We start from the raw sequence: 22,437 nt of genomic DNA, 5'->3' as shown, positions 1-22,437 counted from the left end.
AGGCAATTGGACGGAGGGAACTCTAGATAAACAGCTGAACGGACAGACAGAGTTAAATACTTACGGACAAACCCACAGACAGACGGACATATAAACCAAAAAAAAGACAGAGCTAGAACGACTCGGCTGTTGTTCTTGATTACAACAATATATGACTTTAAGGCCTAACTCGTACTGCCAGTTACAAGCATTACAACAAAAGCATCATGCCCCAAATCCAATGCGAGCAGGGTATAAATAAGTTTGTGATTGGAAAGTCAGCTAGTTAGCTGCTATCTGAAAACTGAAAACTGCAACTCTCTCAAAAGTTGAGAACCGGTTTCAAGAGACTTCCTTAACGGCAATAGCCATGGCTGTCATAGTGCACGAGTCCTGCAAAGATTTATAGTGTGAAAGGCAAACAGCGTGGCAGGAGGGGGGAGAAAGGGCTAGATGGCAGCCAAAATGAGTTGAAGACAAAGCCAGTGCCAGGATATGAAATACGCGAGTGTCCTGTTGATATCCTGCGGTGCCAAGCGGCAGCTGAATGGGCTCGACCCGACGCCCTAAATCAAATGGAACAGACATTGTCAGTCAACGTTAGGCAGGCGCAATAAAAAGGATTTCCATGCTGTACCAAATGCATTTTCCCATTTCCCACAATTTTCATGATATGCCTATTGAGCGGCGAGTGGGGCGAGGGTTGGCTACGGCGACTGTCGGCCGTTGCAAATTTGTCAACAGGCACAACAAATGACAATGTGATAAGCGGCACAAGTTTTTGTCTTTTTTGTTATCAGGAAATAAATCACAAACCACAAAAAAATGAAGAAAATGAGTAGAAAATATGGGAAAAACATGGAAGGACGTCGGATGTAACTGACTGCCTAATGCTCGTTCACAAGATAACAGACAAATTATATAAATATATATATATATAATTATACTATGAAGTCTAGTTTATCCAGCTGTCAATTTAGTTGTGCGTCTCAGCTAACTGTCTCAGATATCTATCTATTCATATCGATCTATAGACATATCCATCCATCCATCTGTGGTTCTATACATGATAGATAGATGCATAGATAGATAGATATGGCTTTCTACATGATGGATGTATGGATATATGGGAAGCATATCCTGTTTTCTATGCATATATCTATCTGTCCATCTATCCATCTATGGTTCTATCCATGAGGAATAAATGGAACGATAGGATACATATCGATCTTTTCCTCTATTCATATATCAATCTTTCTATCCATCCAACCATCTATCTGTCTATCTATCTATCTATCTATCTATCTATCTATCTATCAATTTATCTATCTATCTATCTATCTAACTATCTATCTATCTATCTATCTATCCTTCTATGTATCTATCTATCTATCTATCTATCTATCTATCTTTCTATCTATCTTTCTATCTATCTATCTATCTATCTATCTCTCTATCTATCTATCTATCTATCTATCTATCTATATATTTATATCTATCTATCTCTATCTATCTATCTATAGATATCTATCTATAGATATCCATTCATCATCCATATATTTATGCATCTCTCCATCTATCTACTCTACTATGCAATAGATTTCCATGAGAATAGAGTTACTTGACTTGGCAGTAGTGTGACTTGGAAATTGCATAAAACGAATACACTCCATTCACTTGGCGAACGAGCATTCGTGAGCACTTGCAATAAAAATGATGAGAGGCACAAAAAAGTGTATCGAATGCGAAAAAGTTGCTATCAGCGCTTGGTCGGGATTGATAGTGTGTCCATTTGTATGCCGGACTGAACTTTGAACCTGCCCCGAGCCGTCGCGACTGAGCTCAAATTGCGCTTGAATATTAGCAAGAAATTTGCGACCCATTGTCCGGGAGGATGAGTTTAAAAGGCTTGCGGTACATCTGTGCAAATATTAGCTTATGAAATTGTTTAAAATGCGCAACCCATTTCGTGGATTTGACAAGGCATCGCAGTGCGCCTTGGTCACGCTTCACAGGATGGGGGCAGAAGGCAGGATGCAGGCAGGACAACAACAAGAACAACGGCGCAAATAAGAAGGAAACATCACCCAGAGCCATTTGACAGTTGCCACAATTTATCATAATTCAATGCATGCCATGTCCTGTCAATCATCAGGCAGGACGAAAGGGTGAACACACATTAGTTCGATTGAGTTGGATGGGGTTGGACGTTGGACGTTGGACGTTGAGCATGTCCTGCCAGGACATTTTTACAAGTGACTTATGAATTATTCCTTATGGCCAACCAAACCATGGCCGACTCCCTCACGTCTCTTTTGCTTTTTGTACTCCCAAATCAGATTAGCCTCCGCTCTTTCAACTACATGAAAGGGTCAATAGAGCCAATGGGACTGCCATCAAATGGAATACACAATGCGATTCTACAGCTTAGATTTCCATCTGGATGGGTAATACGTGACCATAAAACACTTCAATGGCTAGCCTAGGCACTTGTTCCATTAGACTTAACACGTATTATCTGATGTTAATTCTTAAAAGATATAATGATTCAGGAAAAGCAATCTGTTTTCTATATGACATATATATAGCCTATAGTAGTATATGAAAATGTATTTTCTTATTTTTTTATTATATATATATGTTTATTTATTTATGTTTATTTAGTTTTAGAGCAGATCATCTATAGTCCAGTTGCATACATTGTTCATAGCTCTCTTTCTGATCTGATATATTAAAGGTTTAATTATTTGTAATTAACATTTTGATATTAGTTCGAATCAGTTGGCCTCCAACAAGGCTTAGCATCTGCAAAACTAACTAAAAATACCCGAGCTACAAGCTTTGAAAGATATATACATATTCAAATTTCCTGTCTAAATATATTTTGGTTGGATTTTTAAATTTAAAAATAATTTTAATTACAGATTAATTAAAAACTTCTGAATGCAAATTCTAAGTGAAAAATTTATAAAAAATATTTAAGTTGTGTTGTCGGAATAGAATTACTTACCCATTTAATTTAAAAAAAAAATTGATTTATATTTTACATAGAGAAAAACATTCGAATTTGGTTTGATCGTAAACTTTATTAAGTTAGCAGTATTATTGACTAATTGACAGAAAAATATATGCGTATATATATATCATGTATTTGTTTATATCTAAATATGGATTATTCAATTTGAAATGATTTGTTGACGGGAGCATTTCCCCGAGCTGTAGAACGTCAATTTGAACATGAACTTTTGAGCACGCGTACTCGAGGCGAGATAACGAAATAGTTATACATAACACATATTGTAAATAAATCACAACTTTTAACTGTCATACTTATTGGAATTGATAAAGGTATGACGCTTGATTAGTGTTAAGCCCTACGTGGAGAGCGGGATTGATAAGAAAAGAACTCGTGGATTTGACTGTGCCGTGGAATGACATTTAATTCAGACAAAACGCGTTATATATTTATTTAGCCAATACTTTTGGAAACAAACATTAAAAAAAAGAAGAAGAATTTTACGTTTGAGTATGATTTAATTATAAACTAATTTTGGCAAAGAAAATGTGAGTGGGAATAACAAAATACTTGGTGCGATGGAGTATCTCTTGCAGCGGCTTATAACAGTTAATTTTAAATAGATATATTTCTCGGAGCACAGTGAAAACTATGAATAGCATGCTAAACAATGAGTTGAATTTGGAGTTGTTTACATGTTCTTGTCGAACAGGAATTCGCCCAACTCGCCTTGGGAGGCCATCATCTTCTCCAATGTGGTGATCTTGCCAGCCAGCTCGCGTTGGCCGGTCAGCTGCTCCTCCAGATAGACACCGGTCAGATAGTCAACCAGATGGTAATCGTTATCGTCAGCCTTCTTGGAGTTACCCTCGCAGGTCTTAATCAGATCGCGAATGGACTTGGTCACCTCGGTTTCTAGCTTGAAGGCATCCTCCAAAGCACTCAGTCCACTCCAGGACTTCACCTTGACAGGCTATAAAACGGCAATCGTTAAGGTCCCAGAATATCTTTGAAGAATTCCGATGCAATTACTTACCATCACTTTAATTAGGTTCTTAACGGTGTCGGTCAACTCGCCACGCATCGACAAGTATTCCACCAGTTTGGCGCCATGCTCGCGCTCCTCCCTGGCAGCCTTGAAGAAGTGTTCAGCGAAGCCAGGACGATTGACGGTGTCGTTCGAGAAATAGGCAGCCATGGCCAGATATTGCATGGAGGCACTGATCTCCTTCTGGATCTGCTCGCGCATGCTTCTAATGCAGGGCTCCTTCATGTCCGGCCATCCCTTGAATGCAGCATTCGACTTGATGTTGCCTATAAATGAGAAGATCAACATTAAGTCATATTAACACATAAACAATAAAGACTATATACATTTAATAACTCATTCTTCATTACATATGCGACACCTACAGTTATGCGAATCTTGGTCAGAATCTTGCGTTTCAGTTTCTTGCTGTTTTCTAATTTTCAAGTCCTCCACAAAGCTGGACTGTTTACCGGTAAGGGGAGCTAAGAGGTTCGAGGAGTGATTAGCGTTGACATTACGTAAGCAACAATGGCTACTGCTCATGTATTGAATGCAAGCTCAAATTTCTAGAAATAAGTAAAGCGTGTGCAAAACAAAATTGCAGTTATATGCTAAACTCTCTCTCTCTCTTTATCATCTCGTTGTTGTTGTTCTCTGCACACTGCTATAACGTGCAAGTGTCGCCATAGTAACGGCATTTGTTTTGGTTTCGTGCCGTGTGCAAAAATTCTCACTTCTAGTGTAGTCCGTCTCACTCGCACCTTCGAGCTTAGACTCGACGCCGTGTGCAAAAGCCAAAATCAAAAACATAATGCGGGAATTATTGCTAAAAGAGTGCAAAGCTGAAACTTAACTTCACACATTATACAACATATGAAAATAAGCTAATCCGTTACATAAATCTATCAAAGCTAGCGAAAGTTTGTTAAATTGATTTAATATATTATTTGAATAACTTCCAGATTATACGATGAAGAGAGCAGAGCAGTACAACAGCTGACCTAATGCTCTCTTAGTTATGTGTGCGCACGCCCAGCTGCTCTTAATAAACTCTCACTCACTCACGCTCTCAAACTCTCTCTTTGTTTGAACGATTGGTGCGTCGCCATCGATTCAAATTGCGTCGAATTATATTGTTTTTTTTTTCAAAATATTTTTGTTTTGCTTAAAAGAATTAAACAACTACTAATTATTATGTATTAAGATTACTCACATTGTAGATTGTCAGCCTGGGAAACGTTGACCGCAGCCAAAACGACCAGTAGGCAAAAACTCGCAAAAAATTTCATCATTTTTCTCTTGGGGTTGCTCTTGTTGTTGTTGATGTCTTTACACAAAATCACAGAACAAATATATCACTTTCAGTTAATAAATCAAAGCAAACTGTTATTGTTTACGTGCTCTGCCTAAATGCACAAATTAAAATGAACCGTTTCGGTTACTCTGCCAATGTTAAATAGAGAAGTTTCGAGGCGATCGGTTATCTCGTCTCAATTGTCTGTCAAAGCTGCCTTTACGCACACTGGCATAGAAGGCAAGGCTTGCTTTTTCTATTCAATTGGACTTTAGTGGATTATTTGATCTTTCCGGTACCTTATGATACCGTTTTATATACCCTGACAAACTCTTTACACGTACTTGGAATTTTTCGTAATTCTTCTGCTTAACGCGCCTTCGCTATGTGAATGCAAACTGTCGGTGCCAGTGCCGAGCAAAACACTTTTAAACGCTTCGTCGCTGGCCGCTCTCGCTCACAAAGAGCGCTGTGTGACTACACACAATACGTGTACACTATATGTGACTCTCTCTCTGTATGTGTGAGTTCGCTCTTATCAATTCAATATGTCGTTCCACAGTTTGTTATTGTTGTTATCGCACTGAAAATATAATATACCATTTGATAGACGTACTTGATTTACCACACTTCCACACGTCCTCAATATAAAACCTCCTCTGTCCAACACCACTATCGTTGCTGAATATAGCCTATCAACAATATGGCCGTATGGCCGTATGGCCGCAGAGGTTGTCCAGTCAGCTGTTCTTTGTTACACATTCACCCTGTAAAATGGGTATATAAACTTAGACATATGAATTATGTAACTGTAGAATTCATATACAATAACAAAAATTAACTTAAATATAGGTTTGAAAAAGTCTAAAAAAAGGAATTAATTATATTTATGTGTCGATGTATTGTAAACTATCTAGGGTATGTCAAAGTCGACCCTTACTCTTGTTTTAATTTAGTGGGCTACATATCATGGGTTGCCATGCACAATTCTGTTTGATATAAATTAAATTTGATGGTTTAATACCTAACTTAGAGCAGAAATATGGATATTGTAGGATCAATCAAGATTTTGATTGACTATCAGTGCGAACATGACAACTAATGCAGAGTTGTTATAATACAACATGATGCCAGATGATTGATAAGACTCATGTCATACGATAACAAAACATGTAATAACTGTATGCCTACTGATTAATTTCGCTTATTTTTGAAAATAGGTATAATATTGCTTGATATGAATTTTATTATCTATATATCTTTTCTACAATTTGCTTATTAATATGAATTCCATGCACGTGTAAATAAGCCTCGCTTGAGTCAATTTCTAGTCTTGTGATGAAATAGTTTGATAGATGCAAATCATTGTAAGAACTTTAAACAGCTTGGTAACTCTATTCAGCATTGAGAACACAAGCAACTTATGAGTGCCTGAGTCACAAAGAAAAACAACCGCAATTACAATAGAAATAACAACAACAAACAGAGACGCGGCCATATTGCCAGAGCCATGTTTGACTGACAACGAAATCCCCAACTGAGAGACGACGAGTGCAAAACAACATACCCATACACATTCGAAATCGCACTCACACTAGCGCACTCACGCATACTGTCGTACTGAGCACGACGCTGCCAAGGCATAGAAACGAGACAAACGAAACGCTATAAACAGCAGTTCACAAATTGAGTTCCAACAAGCAGCACGTAAGAAAACACAAAAAGCAAAGCAGAATAACTTTAAATTAAATTCAACGCGTACATTTAAAGTGAGTGTTTATCTTCAATTGTTAATTAATTGTTAAAATTATAACTAGTGTGAAAGTAAAATATGTGAACTTTTTAAAACAAATTAGTTGCAAGCAATTTGAGAGGGCGTTCGCAAGAGAGAAAGAGAATGTTCACGAAAACTCTGCGACGCAAAAGGCACTGATTTGTTTTTCATTGAATCGCATTAACTACAAACAGAATGACAGATTTTGAAATTGAAAATACGTCTAATTGTGAAATTCTATTTATTCTAATTCTAGAAAGTGAAAACAAACAAAATGAAATATTTCATTGCATTCGTTTTGGTTGCGGGCCTCTGTGCTCTTGCGCACGCTCAAGAGCAGAGCTGCCAAGTGGACGTGCAGTCTGCTTGCGGACAAAGTGCTAACGGTGAGTACAAAAAAAATATATAGCTAAGAGCGTGCCTGAGCGTACAAATGGAAGAGAGTGAAAGAGAGCGGCTGAATGATTATTAGTATGAACATATGTATGTGTGCGAGTCAGCAGTTGATCCGGTTTTAACTGTAAATGTGTATTGTTTTCTGAATATCTTATTTTTAAAAATAAACAAACAAGCGCTCATGGCCTTTTTCTCAGACGAAAGTAAGCGAAAAAAACTTCCTCATTATAATTAAGCAAGCCCACCACACACACTTCTAAATATTACCCTCTGTTTGTTGTCTCACAGGTGGTGTGACAAATTGTAATGCACGCTATGGCGCCATTGGCCATCTGGAGCACAAGATGCAGGACTACATTCAGTTGCAGCTGAAGAAATCGTATGAATATATGCTGCTGGCCACCCACTTCAACTCGTACCAGATGAACCGTCCCGGCTTCCAGAAGCTCTATCAGGGTCTTTCCGATCGGGCTTTCGATGATACTATTGCACTGATCAAGCAGGTGACTCGTCGTGGTGGCTCTGTCGACTTTAGCAAGCCCCATGAGCAGGGTGTTGCCCAACCCCCCGAGGTGCATTTGAATGAACTGGAGTCGCTGGCACGTGCTTTGGACAATGAGAAGGAGCTGACCAACGGTGCCATACATGTGCACACCAGCGCCACCCACGGCACCACCGAGAACCGCATACACGATCCAGAGATGGCCCACTATCTGCAGGAGAACTTCTTGGGCAAGCAAGCTGAATCTGTCCGCAAGCTCTCTGGCTATGCCAACGATCTGTCCAAATTGGTCAGCGTGCGCGAGCCCGCACTTTCGGTCTATCTGTTCGACGAGTATCTGCAGAAGCAATAAGCAGTTATCTCTGTTCCGCAACTCTTATCAAAATTCACTCATCTGTTAATTTGTTAGTATTACAAAGATTCCAAAAGAAAACAAAACGAAAATAAACCCCCACACGCTGCATTATGTAAATTTCAATTGTCATTCGAGTTGTGTTTAATAATAATAATAAATCGAAGCGCAGTAATCACAAAAGCAAAAGCAAAAACCATGCAGTAACATCTGATTTACTATCGGCTATTATTTAACATTGATTTATTTACTACATCAACACACACACCCATACACACACACACTCACATCTTTGTGATAACGTTTAAGTAAGCCGCATTCGCTTGAACAAATATATCTTTAAACTATGTTACCAAGCTAAATAAATAAATAAAGTCAACATATATACGCTGTATTTCATGTTTTGCTTATTGATATTTAACATGCAGATAAAGCGACTGCAAAATTTTCAAACAAATCGCAGATGTCTGCGATGTCTTGTTTCCCGTCGCGCTGATAGCACTCGAGTCGGGCTGTGGGTGTACTTTGAATTCGACTCTGATTACAAAGCGTGCAATATCGCATATAGAGCAACTAAGTATATCAAAATTGGACTATTCTATATGAGAAATTTGAGTATGCATATGTATATGTGCTCTAAGTGACGCGACTAGACCTTTGATCTATGCAAAATCTAATTTACTTTGATTGTTGTGAAATAGGACAAAGAAATATTTGCGAATGCGGTTTGCTTGATATATGCATTCATGGGGTGGGTATAAAGCTTTCATAGACCATAATAGAATTTATTAATAATATTATTTCATTATTTATTATCAACTGCGGTTGTCTGTGGCTCTTCTAGTTAAGCTTTCTTTTGAAAGCAGTTCTGATGTATTCAGGTGTATGTTATGTAAGATGAGAACCCATAAAATTTCCTTGATTTATTATACTAGATAGTATTCAGTAATGTCATATCTGAGAAATTTAAGTTGTCATTTTAAAAGATTTCTAGGCATAAGATTCGCATAAATATCTTAATGTATAAGCCTCTTCCTCTATTTCTCTCTCTATCGCTCTCTCTCTCTCTTTGTCTCTTTCTCTCCTCTATCTCTCTCTCTTTGTCTGCTTCTCTCCTCTATCGCTCTCTCTCTCTCTCTCTTTGTCTGGTTTTCTCCTCTATATATATCTCTCTTTCTCTCTCTCTCTCTTTGTCTGCTTCTCTCCTCTATCTCTCTCTCTCTCCTTGTCTGCTTCTCTTCTCTATATCTCTCTCTCTCTCTCTCTTTTTGTCTGCTTCTCTCCTCTATACATATATTTACATTTATTTATATATCACACTCTCTATAGATGCATTGCAATTGATAAATTGCTGATCTACGTAATTGTAGCAAAAATCTTGCAGACTATATCTTATCAGGGAGTACTTCAGCTGAACTACTAAAGCCACGTTGCTTCGTATTCAAACACGTCATGTTTTTCATTTCCATTTGTTTACGTCGAGATTTATCGCCCGTTGCACACGATTTCCGGTTGGCTGGGAGGCCATGTTCGATGGGGCAGCCATATTGGCTGCTGACTAAGCCAAAGCTGACTAGCGGTAAAGAGTGCCGTTTCTCCTATTATGTAATACGCACTAGACTTTCTGTCTCTCCCTCCCTCTCTGTGTCTCTCTTAATCCCAGTCTTTGCGCTTGACGTGTTTTACTTTGATGCTGCAGCGCAGTTTCCTTATCTTTAATTTCGATGCGAATTGCAATTATTGTAAATATTTTCCAAGACCACAGCCAGACGGCCTACCCTCTCTCCCTGCATCTCTCTCCTGCTCTCTCACGCACACACAGACATACTTTATGTGGCAGGCAGCCACGCAGAAGAGCCATTTATCAATTAGTGACGCCCATTCAATTGGGATTTTATTTGGTTATAGTTCGTAGATGGGCCACTTGCACGTAAAATGCACGTTCATTGCCTCAATTTTGTGCGATAGTGTGGAGTATAATTATTTGCGCTCTGGGTCGGAGGTCATCAAAATCTGGGCAATCTGGACGCGTGTTATGCTGTAATTAGAATATGACAGCCAACTGGCGACCATAAAGCCAGCGATGCTCACATAACAGTTAGGAGTGCGATTATGATACGATGGAGGTAAATGGGCATATGGGACTACGACTCTGAAACGGCTCTCTGACCCCTTGGCCTGCACTGGTCATTAAATATTAATCCACTTAATATTAATTGCGCTGATTTGCGGCCAAAAGATATATATATAAATGTATATTGTATATGAAGAGGGTTTCCGTTTCGTAATTGCGGTCATTTCGAGTGTATTTGTCTTTTTTAGTGGGGTTTTAGTGGGCTTACACGCACACGACGCACACATGCGACGCCGCAGCCTAATATCTAATTGCCTTTGCGTGTGTCTATGGAACCCTTTTCCAAGTGCTCATAAAGGTGCTCTAAAACTCAAAATTCTTCAATTAATTTATGCATTTTAATAAAAGCGCCAAGCAATTAGCTTTATATAGAAAACTATTTCATTTATGCTGTTGCTGCCGCCAGCTGTTGTCAAAGGATTCGCCAAAAGGATTCATATCAATTTATGGCCAAATGTGTGTGTGTGTGTCTGCCTGCCCGTGTGTGTGAGTGTGTGTGTCTGCTCGTCTGCATGCAAAAATAGCAATTTAATTTCGTTTTATTGCATTTGCCATTTGCAGCCAGTGAACAACAGCTGCGCCACAGAACTTCAATAAATAATCCAATTCATTCCGTTTTATTCAAAATTTTAATGAATATCTTAAAACTTTTTGGACGCCTTCAGCTATAATTGAAAAGCTAAATTTAAAAATACATTTTTATTTAACTAAAAGTTTTGATGAATTTTTTTAACATTTTATTGGTCATACCACCTAGAATATATGATATATTGAAAATAATATTAGACTTTTTTATATTTTATTTTTGATAGAATTTAAGTCAGAAATATATTTTGCTGCATTTACTTAATCCATAGAGCTAAGCATGACGAAGCTCAATAATTGATTAGAGCTTTTAAAGAAAGTGTGAACTTAAGTAGAGAACTATGTATATTATAATGGGATGAATCAGCTAGTTAGTAAGGCATACAATTATAAACAAAATAATATATTTAGATACAAACTAATAAATTATATTATGAGAAGCGATACACATATATATGTATACCAATATATATATATATATATATATATATATATATATATATATATATATATATATATATATATATTGGTATATATATATATATATTATATAAATATATATATTCATCGAGTTCATTCATAATATATAAACGACTTACAGCTAAGTATTAGACTTAAAAATAAATGTAGCACATATGTATATGAAGTCAGACAAATGTTAGTTATTTTTTCGTCTTTTAGTAGCTACTACCATTTCCATGATAGACTACATTTTCCATGATCTTAGGTTTCTAACAAAAAACATTTGAGTTTATACAAAATATGTTAATCTTAATATTTTTTTCAATTTGTTTTCAAAATATTGTGTTTTTTACAAACTGGTGACGTCTAACATTTAGTGCTCAGTCGCACTACTATTTTCATGAACACCTTTAAAACAAGAGAAACATACATAAATCTTACAATCGGAATGAAACCATAATTAAAGAACCTGAATACAGGTGTGCAACTAGGAGGCAAGTCCTTGCATATGCCAAACAATATAATCCTTTTTCTCTTCTTCCCCATAAGAATATTCGGTAATACTCATAAGTTAAACACGTGTATATATACAAAGTTCAATTACCACAATAATAAAATAATTATAAGGTAATAAAATATAAATAATATTGATTCAAAGAAATAGCAAACTGATTTGCGCCCGCCTTGAACTGAAGATAAGCCTAAGTTTCGTTACAATAAATGATATAGAGTCAAGAGTTATTATGTTAACATAAGAGAAACGCTGCAATGGGCTGTTCGACTACAATAGACTCATTAAAACTACTTATAAATATAATATATATAAGATAATAATTTATATATATTAATAAATGGGTATATTTCTTAGGTGGTTTCTTAGATCAACGTGAAGTGGTGAAAGATAATTAAAGTTCCTAGTTAAAGCTTGTTAAAAGTTTTTATATTTTCTCATTTCTCTAAATAAAGTTTCTTAAATAACATAACATATTTTCAAGCACCTGTTTCTCTAGTTAAGTACCCCATGGAAATATTTTATGGGCATATTGTGCCTCTCAGCAATTTGTGCGTAATAAAGCGATTTGCATAGTCAATCGGCTCACTTTGAAATCGATAGCCAAACAATTTGGCCAAACAATGGGATATTGAGGCAATGCAATCCATTGGGATCGAACGATTAGCAGAGCAATCGAATCAGGGGCCATAATCAGGGAAAACAAGCTAATGGATTTCCGATAAGCGAACCGTTGATAAGACTAAGAGCACGAATAGGTTTTGCTTTGTATTGTTGCTGTTGCTGTTGCTGTTGCCTTTTGTTGTTTTTGCATAAATGAAATGTTTTGCAAAATCTCGTATAGCTGTATTCTATTGCAGGGTGGCTCAGGGGCAGCAACTGCAACCTGAAACGTTGCGATGCTGAGCAACCCCAGCTGGGCACAGCTGCCGGCAGTCAATTTGAATAAATCCACTTTTCAAGGTCAGTGGGTAAAACAAGTTGCAAAATTTTTCAGCACACCCCATTGCAAAAAAACAAAGATGAGAAGTTGATGTGAGTCTCACAATATTAGTCATTGAGATACCCTGCAAATATAGAAATTTATACCGCTACTCCTTATACTCATACTCATAATGCTAATGCTAATGCTAATGCTAATACTAATGCTAATGCTAATGCTAATGCTAATGCTAATGCTAATGCTAATGCTAATGCTAATGCTAATGCTAATGCTAATGCTAATGCTAATGCTAATGCTAATGCTAATGCTAATGCTAATGCTAATGCTAATGCTAATGCTAATGCCAATGCTAATGCTAATGCTAATGCTAATGCTAATGCTAATGCTAATGCTAATGCTAATGCTAATGCTAATGCTAATGCTAATGCTAATGCTAATGCTAATGCTAATGCTAATGCTAATGCTAATGCTAATGCTAATGCTAATGCTAATGCTAATACTCATACTAATACTAATACTAATACTAATACTAATACTAATACTAATACTAATACTAATACTAATACTAATACTAATACTAATACTAATACTAATACTAATACTAATACTAATACTAATACTAATTACTAATACTAATACTAAATACTAATACCTAATACTAATACTAATACTAATACTATACTATACTAATACTAATACTAATACTAATACTAATACTATGCTAATACTAATACTAATACTAATGCTAATACTAATACTAATACTAATGCCTAATACTAATACTATACTAATACTAATACTAATACTAATACTAATACTAATACTAATACTATACTAATACTAATACTAATACTAATACTAATACTAATAGCTAATACTAATGCTAAATACTAATACTAATACTAATACTAATACTAATACTAATACTATACTAATACTAATACTAATACAATACTAATACTAATACTAATACTAATACTAATACTAATACTAATACTAATACTAATACTAATACTAATACCAATACTAATACTAATGCTAATACTCATACTAATACTAATACTAATACTAATACTAATACTCATACTAATACTAATACTAATGCTAATACTAATACTCATACTAATACTAATACTAATGCTAATACTAATACTCATACTAATACTAATACTCATACTAATACTAATACTAATACTAATACTAATACTAATACTAATACTAATACTAATACTAATACTAATACTAATACTAATACTAATACTAATACTAATACTAATACTAATACTAATACCAATACTAATACTAATGCTAATACTCATACTAATACTAATACTAATACTAATACTAATACTAATACTAATACTAATACTAATACTAATACTAATACTAATACTCATACTAATACTAATAATAATAAGAATGCTAATAATTGGAAAATATTTAACGTTTTTGACTTATTTAATGTTTAATCAAACTCTCCTTTGCCCACCAACCCACTCTCTGCAACGATTTACAGGGTATAAAAAGCCACCCTATTGCCTACAAACGGGGTTGTGATTGTTTTTGTTGCTGAAGCTTAGAGCCCTGAAGCGGAAATGGTCAAAAATGACATGTGGCTTGCGAAATTTGCATACGCACAAATGCCAAACTGGCGAAATGCGAAATTGCAGAGGGAGTATCTAAATTAGAGGCAGGCAGGAAGGCAGGCAGGACTATCCAGGACAACGCAGGCAGTCGCTGGTCATGCGTAGGGCAAGGCACGCGCCAACGCCAGCTAAAAAGCTGAAAGGCAACTGTACACCGGAACTGGGATAAGGGCAGAGACTAAAGCGAAGCCTTCAGGGTGGCATTCACATTCATTATTTTGGCTGCATAACTTGCAATGAGCATAACTTTTGCCTGCTCACTCAAATATTTATGGCAAATTTGCTGGAGCACTAAATTAAAATTCAATAAATCATCATTTGTTTTCATATGTCTGCACGGAGTGCACTTTCTCTGTGTCTCTCACTCACACACTCTCTCTCTCTCTCTCTATCTCACGCTTGGCTGCCTGCAAAAAGTTGATCGAAATTTCATTAGTGTCTGCGTTTTTCTGTTTAAGTTTGGCATTTAGTTTTGCAATTATCCTTTTGCAATTTGCCGCCATCCTGCGCTGCCTGTGTTGCCAGTGTGTCCTGCGCGTGTCCTGTTTGAAAACTTTTCCAAACACTGCCAAAGTTTCCAATGTGCAGTTTTTCCGCTTGTTTATCCCTCGTCCTCGCTTACATCGAACTCGAGCTTTAATTTCGCCTTCAACTGTTGCGAATGTCCTGATTTAGCTGCATTTTATGACAAAGCCAAGTTCGCATATTTTTTGGCCTGCTAATTAATTTTTGCGTGTCGCCAACGACTCTGTCAACTGGCAGCTAATTGTTATTGTTTCAACTACCGTCGAGAGGGTGTCGTTGCCAGTTTTGCGGTTTCAAATTGTGGAGCGTGGTGCAAGGAGCGCGTGTGTGCAGCAAGGCGAAAATGTGCGCTATAAACATAAAAATTAACGACCGCCACAAGTTGTAAAAGACAAAGGCGCACACACACTCACATACCTAGCTAGTTTGGCCAACATTAAAATCAGTTTTTATGTTGCAACCACACCTACCAATTGGTACGTGCTGCTCGCCTCCTCGCGTTGCTGTTGATTAAAAATCAACAGGAAACATCATTCGAAATAGCCGGAAGATGCTTTGATGTTCCGTCGGCTGCTGCGAGCCAAAACCGGAGCGAAAGCATTTGCCAGCTGATAGTCTGGACGGCAATTGCTAAAGATTTGGCTTTAGCTGACAGCTTGAATGCTTCACTGCCCCTGCTCTAAGCATAAGCGGATTAAACCGACTTCGACTTAGCGCTGCCAAAAAAATAGAGAGCTAAAGAGCAGCTGCTGGAAACTTTTATGCTCTGCCCAAATTCTATATCTATCAATTTATAATCTCATATATAGATTATATGATATTATTTTGATCTAACTGCATATATAGATGAAGTGAAAAAAAATAAAATGTATTTAATATTTCACTTTCTATACATTCTTTTTCTAGCCCTCTAATTACTCTTAACTTCTAGTTAAGATTGCATTTCATTGCCTTATAGAAATATATATGAAATTGTCAAAGTCTTCTACAAAGTGCAAATACCCCCTCTGTGCAGGGTATTGTAAAATGTTTTGGCATTATTCGCACCAGGCTCGGCGGACGGCAGAGCAGCTCGTAGCGCATAAAGTGGCTGAATGACAGTGCGATTAACTTGCTGTAAGCCATAAATGTTGCAAGTGCAGTCCACCTCCAGCCGGCAGCCACCTCGCCTTTGGCAATCGGCTTCACTAATTTTGTATGCATGAGCTGAAATGAGCAGGAAATGCGGACAAAAAATTGTAAACTGTCTGGGCGTGGGTATTCACTCAGTGGTGTGGGCGTGGCACTTGGCATAAACGCCTTAACGTTCATAATGCGCTGCGCTCTCCTCCACGGTGCGGCACTTAAAAAATCAAGTCCAATGCAGCCGCAGACCCACAAGGATCAAGGACTTCCAGCCACATCTCCTTCTCAAATGCTGACAACATTTTAATCCATATTTCTTGCTGTCTGGCAGACAATTTCAAAGATAATAGCATATATATAGATGCCGTTTTCTTTTTATACCCTGAACCCATTGAAAATGCCAAATCAGGGTATAATGATTTTGTTAAAATGCATGGAACAGCCAGAAGGAGGCGTGGCAGGCAGCAGAAAGTATATATATTCTTGAGCAGGACGACAAGCCGAGTCGATTTAGCCCTGTCTGTCTGATTGTCCGTCCGTCTGTCCGTATGTGTGAATGCGTCAAATTTTGTATTTTGTTGTATGTTTATTATATACCAATATTTTTAAGAAAATTGCTGAGAAATTATATAACATATATAGTATAGATATATATATATGATCAGCATGATCAGAAGCTGTTCATATAGTTGTATATATTTGTCTGTCTTCTATGTCATGTAAAATGAGTAAAAAGTAATAAGTGTGCTCAAGAGCAGAAAGGAAAAACACATTTGATTCACATATATATGAAGTATATATGTATGGCATATATATTCCCCATCGGAATGACAAGTTGTGTGTATATAGCTCTGTCTGTTCCTCTTTGCTTCTGCTTCGAACTTAATTCAAAATGAGTGTAAATTCTCACTCAAAAAGGGCTCAGGTGCTCTACTGGAGTTGCCTTTTGAGTGACTTTTGGGTATAAAAGGGCGCAGCAGCGGCTGGGGGCGATCAGTCAAGTTCATGACCTGGACTAGGTCAGTCGTTGTGTGGTTCAGTGCAAATGGTGAATAAATTTAAGTTTTTTTTGTTAAATTGTTTAAGTTTAAATAATTTGTATTTATTTAATAAAGATTGTATTTGTTTAAATAAATATATTTAAGGTTTTTTTTGTTTAATAAATATTTAAATATAGATTTAAGTTTTTCTTGTTTTTAATCATTGTCTATTTGTTTATATATATATTATATATAAATATATAATGGCTTAATTATTATTAATAAGCGCTAATTGTTATTATAATAATGAAGTTCGTTGTAATGTTCATTAACGATAATGATCATTCAGAAAAAGGATCATTTATTACTGATAATTATCGTTAAGATAATGGTCATTGGCAATAATGATCATTAGCAATAATGATCATTAGCAATAATGATCATTAGCAATATGATTTTTTAATGATCATTTTCGTAATGCTAATTAAGTTACGATTCAAATGCCCATGCTGCATTGTTCTCTTTAAAATTGTTAATTATTAAACTTGCTATTATTATATATTTAATAAAATAAATAATATTTATTAGCAATTTATTTTATTTACCTCCTAATGATATAGTTAAGTTATTGGCAAAGTGTGCTTAGTGTTTGTATGACAAACACGTAGAATCTCTTCTCTTAATTTTCATTTTATACATTATAAAATTTATATTTAAAAAATATTTAAAAACAAGAATATATAAATGTATTATATATAAATATATAAAAAAAAACAATAATGATAACATTGACTAATGGAAAAAAATGTTTAAAATAAAAAAACAAAAATACAAAATTTCAAAAAAAAAAAAAACAAAAAAATATAGAACAATTAATATATTAATATGTATACCTATATATAATATAGATTCATACTTTTACTTAATGCTCTTCTAGAATTAATTATTTATTTAGTAGATTTGTGTTCGAATCTTGGTGTCCTAATATCGATTATTATTTGATTTTTTTAATGCTCGATAGGAAAAATATTAGGGAAAATAATAAAAACCGCCGATAGTACTTGTTTCAGGGCATTTCCTAGTCGGACAGCCTGACTAGAGCTAGCTTACTTTTTTTTGCTCGTGTTTCAGACGCAGCCAAGGATTACGATTACCATGCGCCACACAAAAATTGCCGGGATGCAGCATCTGGCCGCTGCAGTGCCAGAACAAGCCAGGACGAGCCGCTACGAGTTATTGCACCAGTAGCTGCAGCCGAACAGACGGACAGCTGCAATTCCCGCACTTTGCGACGACATGCCCAAAAAATTATCATTTGCCCATAAATTGGGGCAAGCACTTGGAACAGTTGAGCAGCAGCAACAGCAGCAGCAGACGATAAAGCAGAAACAAATGCAGCACTAACAGTTTCAACAGCGACAATTGCTGGGATTATCATCAATGCATGCTTTTCTATATATGCACTATGAAAAACAAAAAAAAAATTCTGGTTCAATTTAAGTAAATTAATAAAAAAATATATTTTTAATTTAATTAAATTTATTTATATTTTTTTTAAGTTTTCAATCCCCTCTTTCAAATTGTCTTAATGTGTGATTTTCCTTAGAAGAACTTTGCGTATATAAATATATAGATATTCCATCAAATAAAAGAATTAATTTGCCTTAACATATATTGCTCATAGACAATATGCAATTGATTATACCTCTAATAGCTAGGGTCAAGGATAATTCCTGAAAAAATTTCAATAATAAAAATTAAAAAAACGTATATAAAAACTTATATAAAACTTATATAATATAAAAACTTATATATATACAAGTGCTTGTATATAGTTATAGTTATAGTTTAAGTTATAGTTACAGCTTATAGAGCTTAATTTCGATTAATTTCAACTTTAAATTATCAATCAAATTTTAAGCAGCCTACAAATATTCAGACATTTGAATATTAAGCCAATTATTAGAAGAATAGAAGAAATTCTAAATCTAGCGATTTCAACTCTGATTTGAGTAAGGATTTTAGCCCTCAGTTACTCAACTGTAGCTATGATAAGACATTAATGCTACAGTCTGGTGATTGAACGCGCAAATCTTCTGAGTAAGCTTGGTAGTCGATAACCTTTAGCTTAAGCTGGGCAGCGTGGGTTTCCCCTACTAAAAACTTTGTACTTAGCTTCAGAATTAGTCATTCAATGAAACATAATGAATAACCATTTAATTGTGGTTCACTTCATGCATACATATATATATCAAATAATCGATTTGCATTTAATTCCGCATGCATTGAACACTTTGTTTAATTAAACGAATCGAATTGCCGAAATGTTGAGCAACTCTTGGCTGGCTTTTGTGCCTAAATGCACTGTAAATAAGTAATTAGCTCACACTCCGAGACGATTTCATAATGCACAATTTGCAATTAGTGGGCAGCATATACCCCACACTCAAGGCCGGCTGAAGGAAAGGGTAGCTCAGACTTGCAGAACGCATTTGCAGACTTGGCCGCAGTTTGGCCTCCGGCGAGAATTTCAATTAATTTTCACTCGATAAAGTAGGCTGCTGCGGTTACAGCTTGTAGGCGGGTAGCCAGCTGGGCGTGGCTGCAGTTCGCAACAGTCAAAATGGACTGCCCCCGCCTGCCACTCAGCCGCCGAGGTTGATTGAAAATGCGAGCCATGCGATATGGGAACAAAGTAGCCAAGTTAATGCCAGAAATGTCGAAACTTTGTCAACGTTATGATAGCTGTACGTTGAACTCTATGATGGCTGGGGCTGGGGTTGGGGGTGGCATCGGGGACGATTCTGCGGCTCTGCGGTTCGAGCCACAACAAAGGCCGCGCCATGACGGCGGCACGTAGCAAAAGTTTTCCAAAAACAAGATAAGCAGATTTACTTAAAGTTTTTCCGACGTGCTGCTGCTACTGCTGACTCTCGGCGGGCGGGTAGATAACCCAAAAGGTGGGCGTGGCTGCGCGTTGAAAAGTGCAGTATGTTGGCAGCACCACCTGCAACCCACCGGATTGCAGTTGTTAATTAGAATCAGGGTCTGATTAGCGATAGCTATGAAGCCCGATTGCATTAGCTGGGCGCTCAGGTGTGGAGAGTGGGCCGACTGCATTTACCTGTGCATTAGAGTGCGTGCACTCGACATTTGCCACCTGAATAAGACGCCCCCTGCAATCGAGTGAAAGGCAACACGTAAATGCAATCAGGCCGAAGCGCACGTAGCGATATCGAAAGGCTGTCAGAGTCGGGACTCTCGGTCTATTTGAAGTGGATTAATCAGAGTGTCGCTGTCTGCCGTCTTCTAGTAGTGACTGTTTCGTCCATTGGCACGTAACGCTAAGAAGCATTTCATGTGGTTTTAAAAGCTACACGCTCGTAAATCAAACAAAGGTGAAGCCCTCTGCCAACCTCACCTCTCCCTCTCTCTCTCTCCCTCTCTCAATGCAACATTCATAGCACTATTATTATTATTGCTGTTAGTATCAGCAGCATGAACACCTACACGTATGTACTTATAGAAATCGGCTTGGCAACAAATTGTTATCAATTTTTATTTATTTTCCCAACAGCCAGACTTTAGCTGAACGTGAATATGTTGTCATGGGGACTTTACAACTGTCAGAGTTTCATGAATCGTTCAGCATATGATATAAAATAATATCTTTTAAGTGCATGCAGCACAGCAGTTGTCTGTGGAGTCTAGATAGTATTGACATTAAGAATCACTTGAAGCGTCTCGTGATACAAAATTTATAATTCGCATAAGAATTTATAATTTATAAAACTACAATGGAGTGTCCTAGAAGTCTTAAGACTTATCACGCGAATAATATTGTTATCATATCTACCTTTAAGATCTTTAAGATGAATGCACCCGACTCGAGAGCAAAAGCTTTTGAATCTTTTTTTAATTAAATTATAAAATATTAGAAATTATAAAATAAAAAATAAATAAAAGTTTAACATTTATTTATTTTTAAATGGTGCACAAATTAATTATTAAGCTTAATATGTCCAGAAAAAAGTATAGTATTTAGTTTTTTTTTTTTCATATTTAACTCTAACTCTGCACTTCAAAATTTTTCGAGCCATTTAAAAACTTAAAAAAAAATTAATTCAATCCATTCATTAATCCGCTATTTTGTTTTAAATAAATATAATTCTGGCAGAACAATTTTTAATAATAACTATCAACTAGTCTTGAGATATTTCGATAAAAATATTTATTTACCAGATTATTATATTATTAAACGGTTCGAAGCTGCCTTTTTAATAATATTTAAAATTTAAGCCTCTTGAACTTTGAAGGACATTTACTTAAGAATTTTTTAGCCGATTGATAAATATAATTTTTTTTTAAATTATTATACTAATATTCGCAGCATAAGCTTTTAAGGTGGGCCATCAACATTGCCTAATTGAAATGGAATTAATTCAAGAATCAGCTCATTTTCATTTATCATACCTTTTAGAGCTCGTACTTATCCGTAGCATTCGCATGTCCTAGTCCTAAGTCCGTTGCTGTGCTATACTCAACGGTGTTTACTGTACTGCAGTTGAGTTGTTAAGGGATCAGGATCGTCAGAAGTCAACCGCAGCAAATCAAAATAATTGCGAGAAAAAAGGCAGGGCAAGGGCAAGCGTTGGGCCTGCTTATCGGCACGCCCGATGCGATTTTAATAACATTTTTAGAGATATTGCGCCGTTAAGGATGCCCGCAAGGACTCAGCAGGCAATGTTTATATTGCAAAGACATCAAACATCTAAACGGGCCACAGACGGAGATATCGAGGCCTGCCAAGAAAACAGAATAATAATAAACAATTCGGCAATTGTCTCTTGAACTGTCGCTGAGCTGCTGCTGCTTCTCCTGCTGCTGCTGCGAGGGTCGGGCATAAAGTCAAATAATAAAACATTTTAACTCGACATTTGATGGTTGTTTTTATTTCGCTGGCATTGCGACGGGCAAATAAAAACAAAGAGCACGACACGAGCCGTAGCTGGTGGCAGGATGCGAGGACATGAACCTGGCGGCAAACACCTTGAAGCGCTTTAATTTTTATGATTTGTCCCCGAAACGTCGACAAAGGCGCATCGTAAATCTAACAAGATGAGCTCTCTGCTCGCAAAATTTATGCAATTAGAAATTAATATTATACAATTTGATATCCTCTG

The 22,437-nt window shown here is 36.3% G+C and overlaps 2 protein-coding genes across 3 annotated transcripts; one reads left to right on the top strand and one right to left on the bottom strand.

Moving 5' to 3' along the window:
- Positions 1-3,045: 3,045 nt before the first annotated feature.
- LOC111603294 (ferritin subunit) lies at positions 3,046-5,761 on the bottom strand. Of its 2 annotated transcripts, XM_023320816.2 has the most exons (4): positions 5,664-5,761; positions 5,239-5,352; positions 4,032-4,309; positions 3,046-3,968 (listed from the first exon to the last, which is right to left on the bottom strand). In XM_023320816.2, exons 2-4 carry the CDS (start codon positions 5,315-5,317, stop codon positions 3,687-3,689), a joined length of 639 nt encoding a protein of 212 aa, XP_023176584.1. In that variant the 5' UTR covers positions 5,318-5,352; positions 5,664-5,761; the 3' UTR covers positions 3,046-3,686. The 2 variants fall into 2 exon arrangements, with proteins under 2 accessions (XP_023176584.1, XP_023176582.1); XM_023320814.2 differs by lacking the exons at positions 5,239-5,352; positions 5,664-5,761 and adding an exon at positions 4,409-4,493.
- Positions 5,762-6,988: 1,227 nt separating this feature from the next.
- LOC111603295 (ferritin heavy chain) lies at positions 6,989-8,469 on the top strand. Its single transcript, XM_023320817.2, has 3 exons — positions 6,989-7,088; positions 7,350-7,479; positions 7,778-8,469. Exons 2-3 carry the CDS (start codon positions 7,368-7,370, stop codon positions 8,341-8,343), a joined length of 678 nt encoding a protein of 225 aa, XP_023176585.1. The 5' UTR covers positions 6,989-7,088; positions 7,350-7,367; the 3' UTR covers positions 8,344-8,469.
- Positions 8,470-22,437: the final 13,968 nt, after the last annotated feature.

This window comes from Drosophila hydei, unplaced genomic scaffold (genome assembly GCF_003285905.1).
Source record: "Drosophila hydei strain 15085-1641.00,03,60 unplaced genomic scaffold, DhydRS2 tig00000290-arrow-arrow-pilon, whole genome shotgun sequence".
Classification (NCBI taxonomy): domain Eukaryota; kingdom Metazoa; phylum Arthropoda; class Insecta; order Diptera; family Drosophilidae; genus Drosophila; species Drosophila hydei.
Note: the sequence above shows the minus strand (reverse complement) of the source record. Positions and strands in the feature narration are given on the sequence as shown.

Excerpts from the sequence above, each read along its gene's own strand:
- LOC111603294 (XM_023320816.2), bottom strand. The coding sequence starts at position 5,317 with ATGATGAAATTTTTTGCGAGTTTTTGCCTACTGGTCGTTTTGGCTGCG. Across the intron at positions 4,310-5,238 it reads CCAGGCTGACAATCTACAAT|GCAACATCAAGTCGAATGCT; the intron begins GTGAGTAATCTT and ends TCTCATTTATAG. Across the intron at positions 3,969-4,031 it reads AGAACCTAATTAAAGTGATG|CCTGTCAAGGTGAAGTCCTG; the intron begins GTAAGTAATTGC and ends GCCGTTTTATAG.
- LOC111603295 (XM_023320817.2), top strand. The coding sequence starts at position 7,368 with ATGAAATATTTCATTGCATTCGTTTTGGTTGCGGGCCTCTGTGCTCTT. Across the intron at positions 7,480-7,777 it reads TTGCGGACAAAGTGCTAACG|GTGGTGTGACAAATTGTAAT; the intron begins GTGAGTACAAAA and ends GTTGTCTCACAG.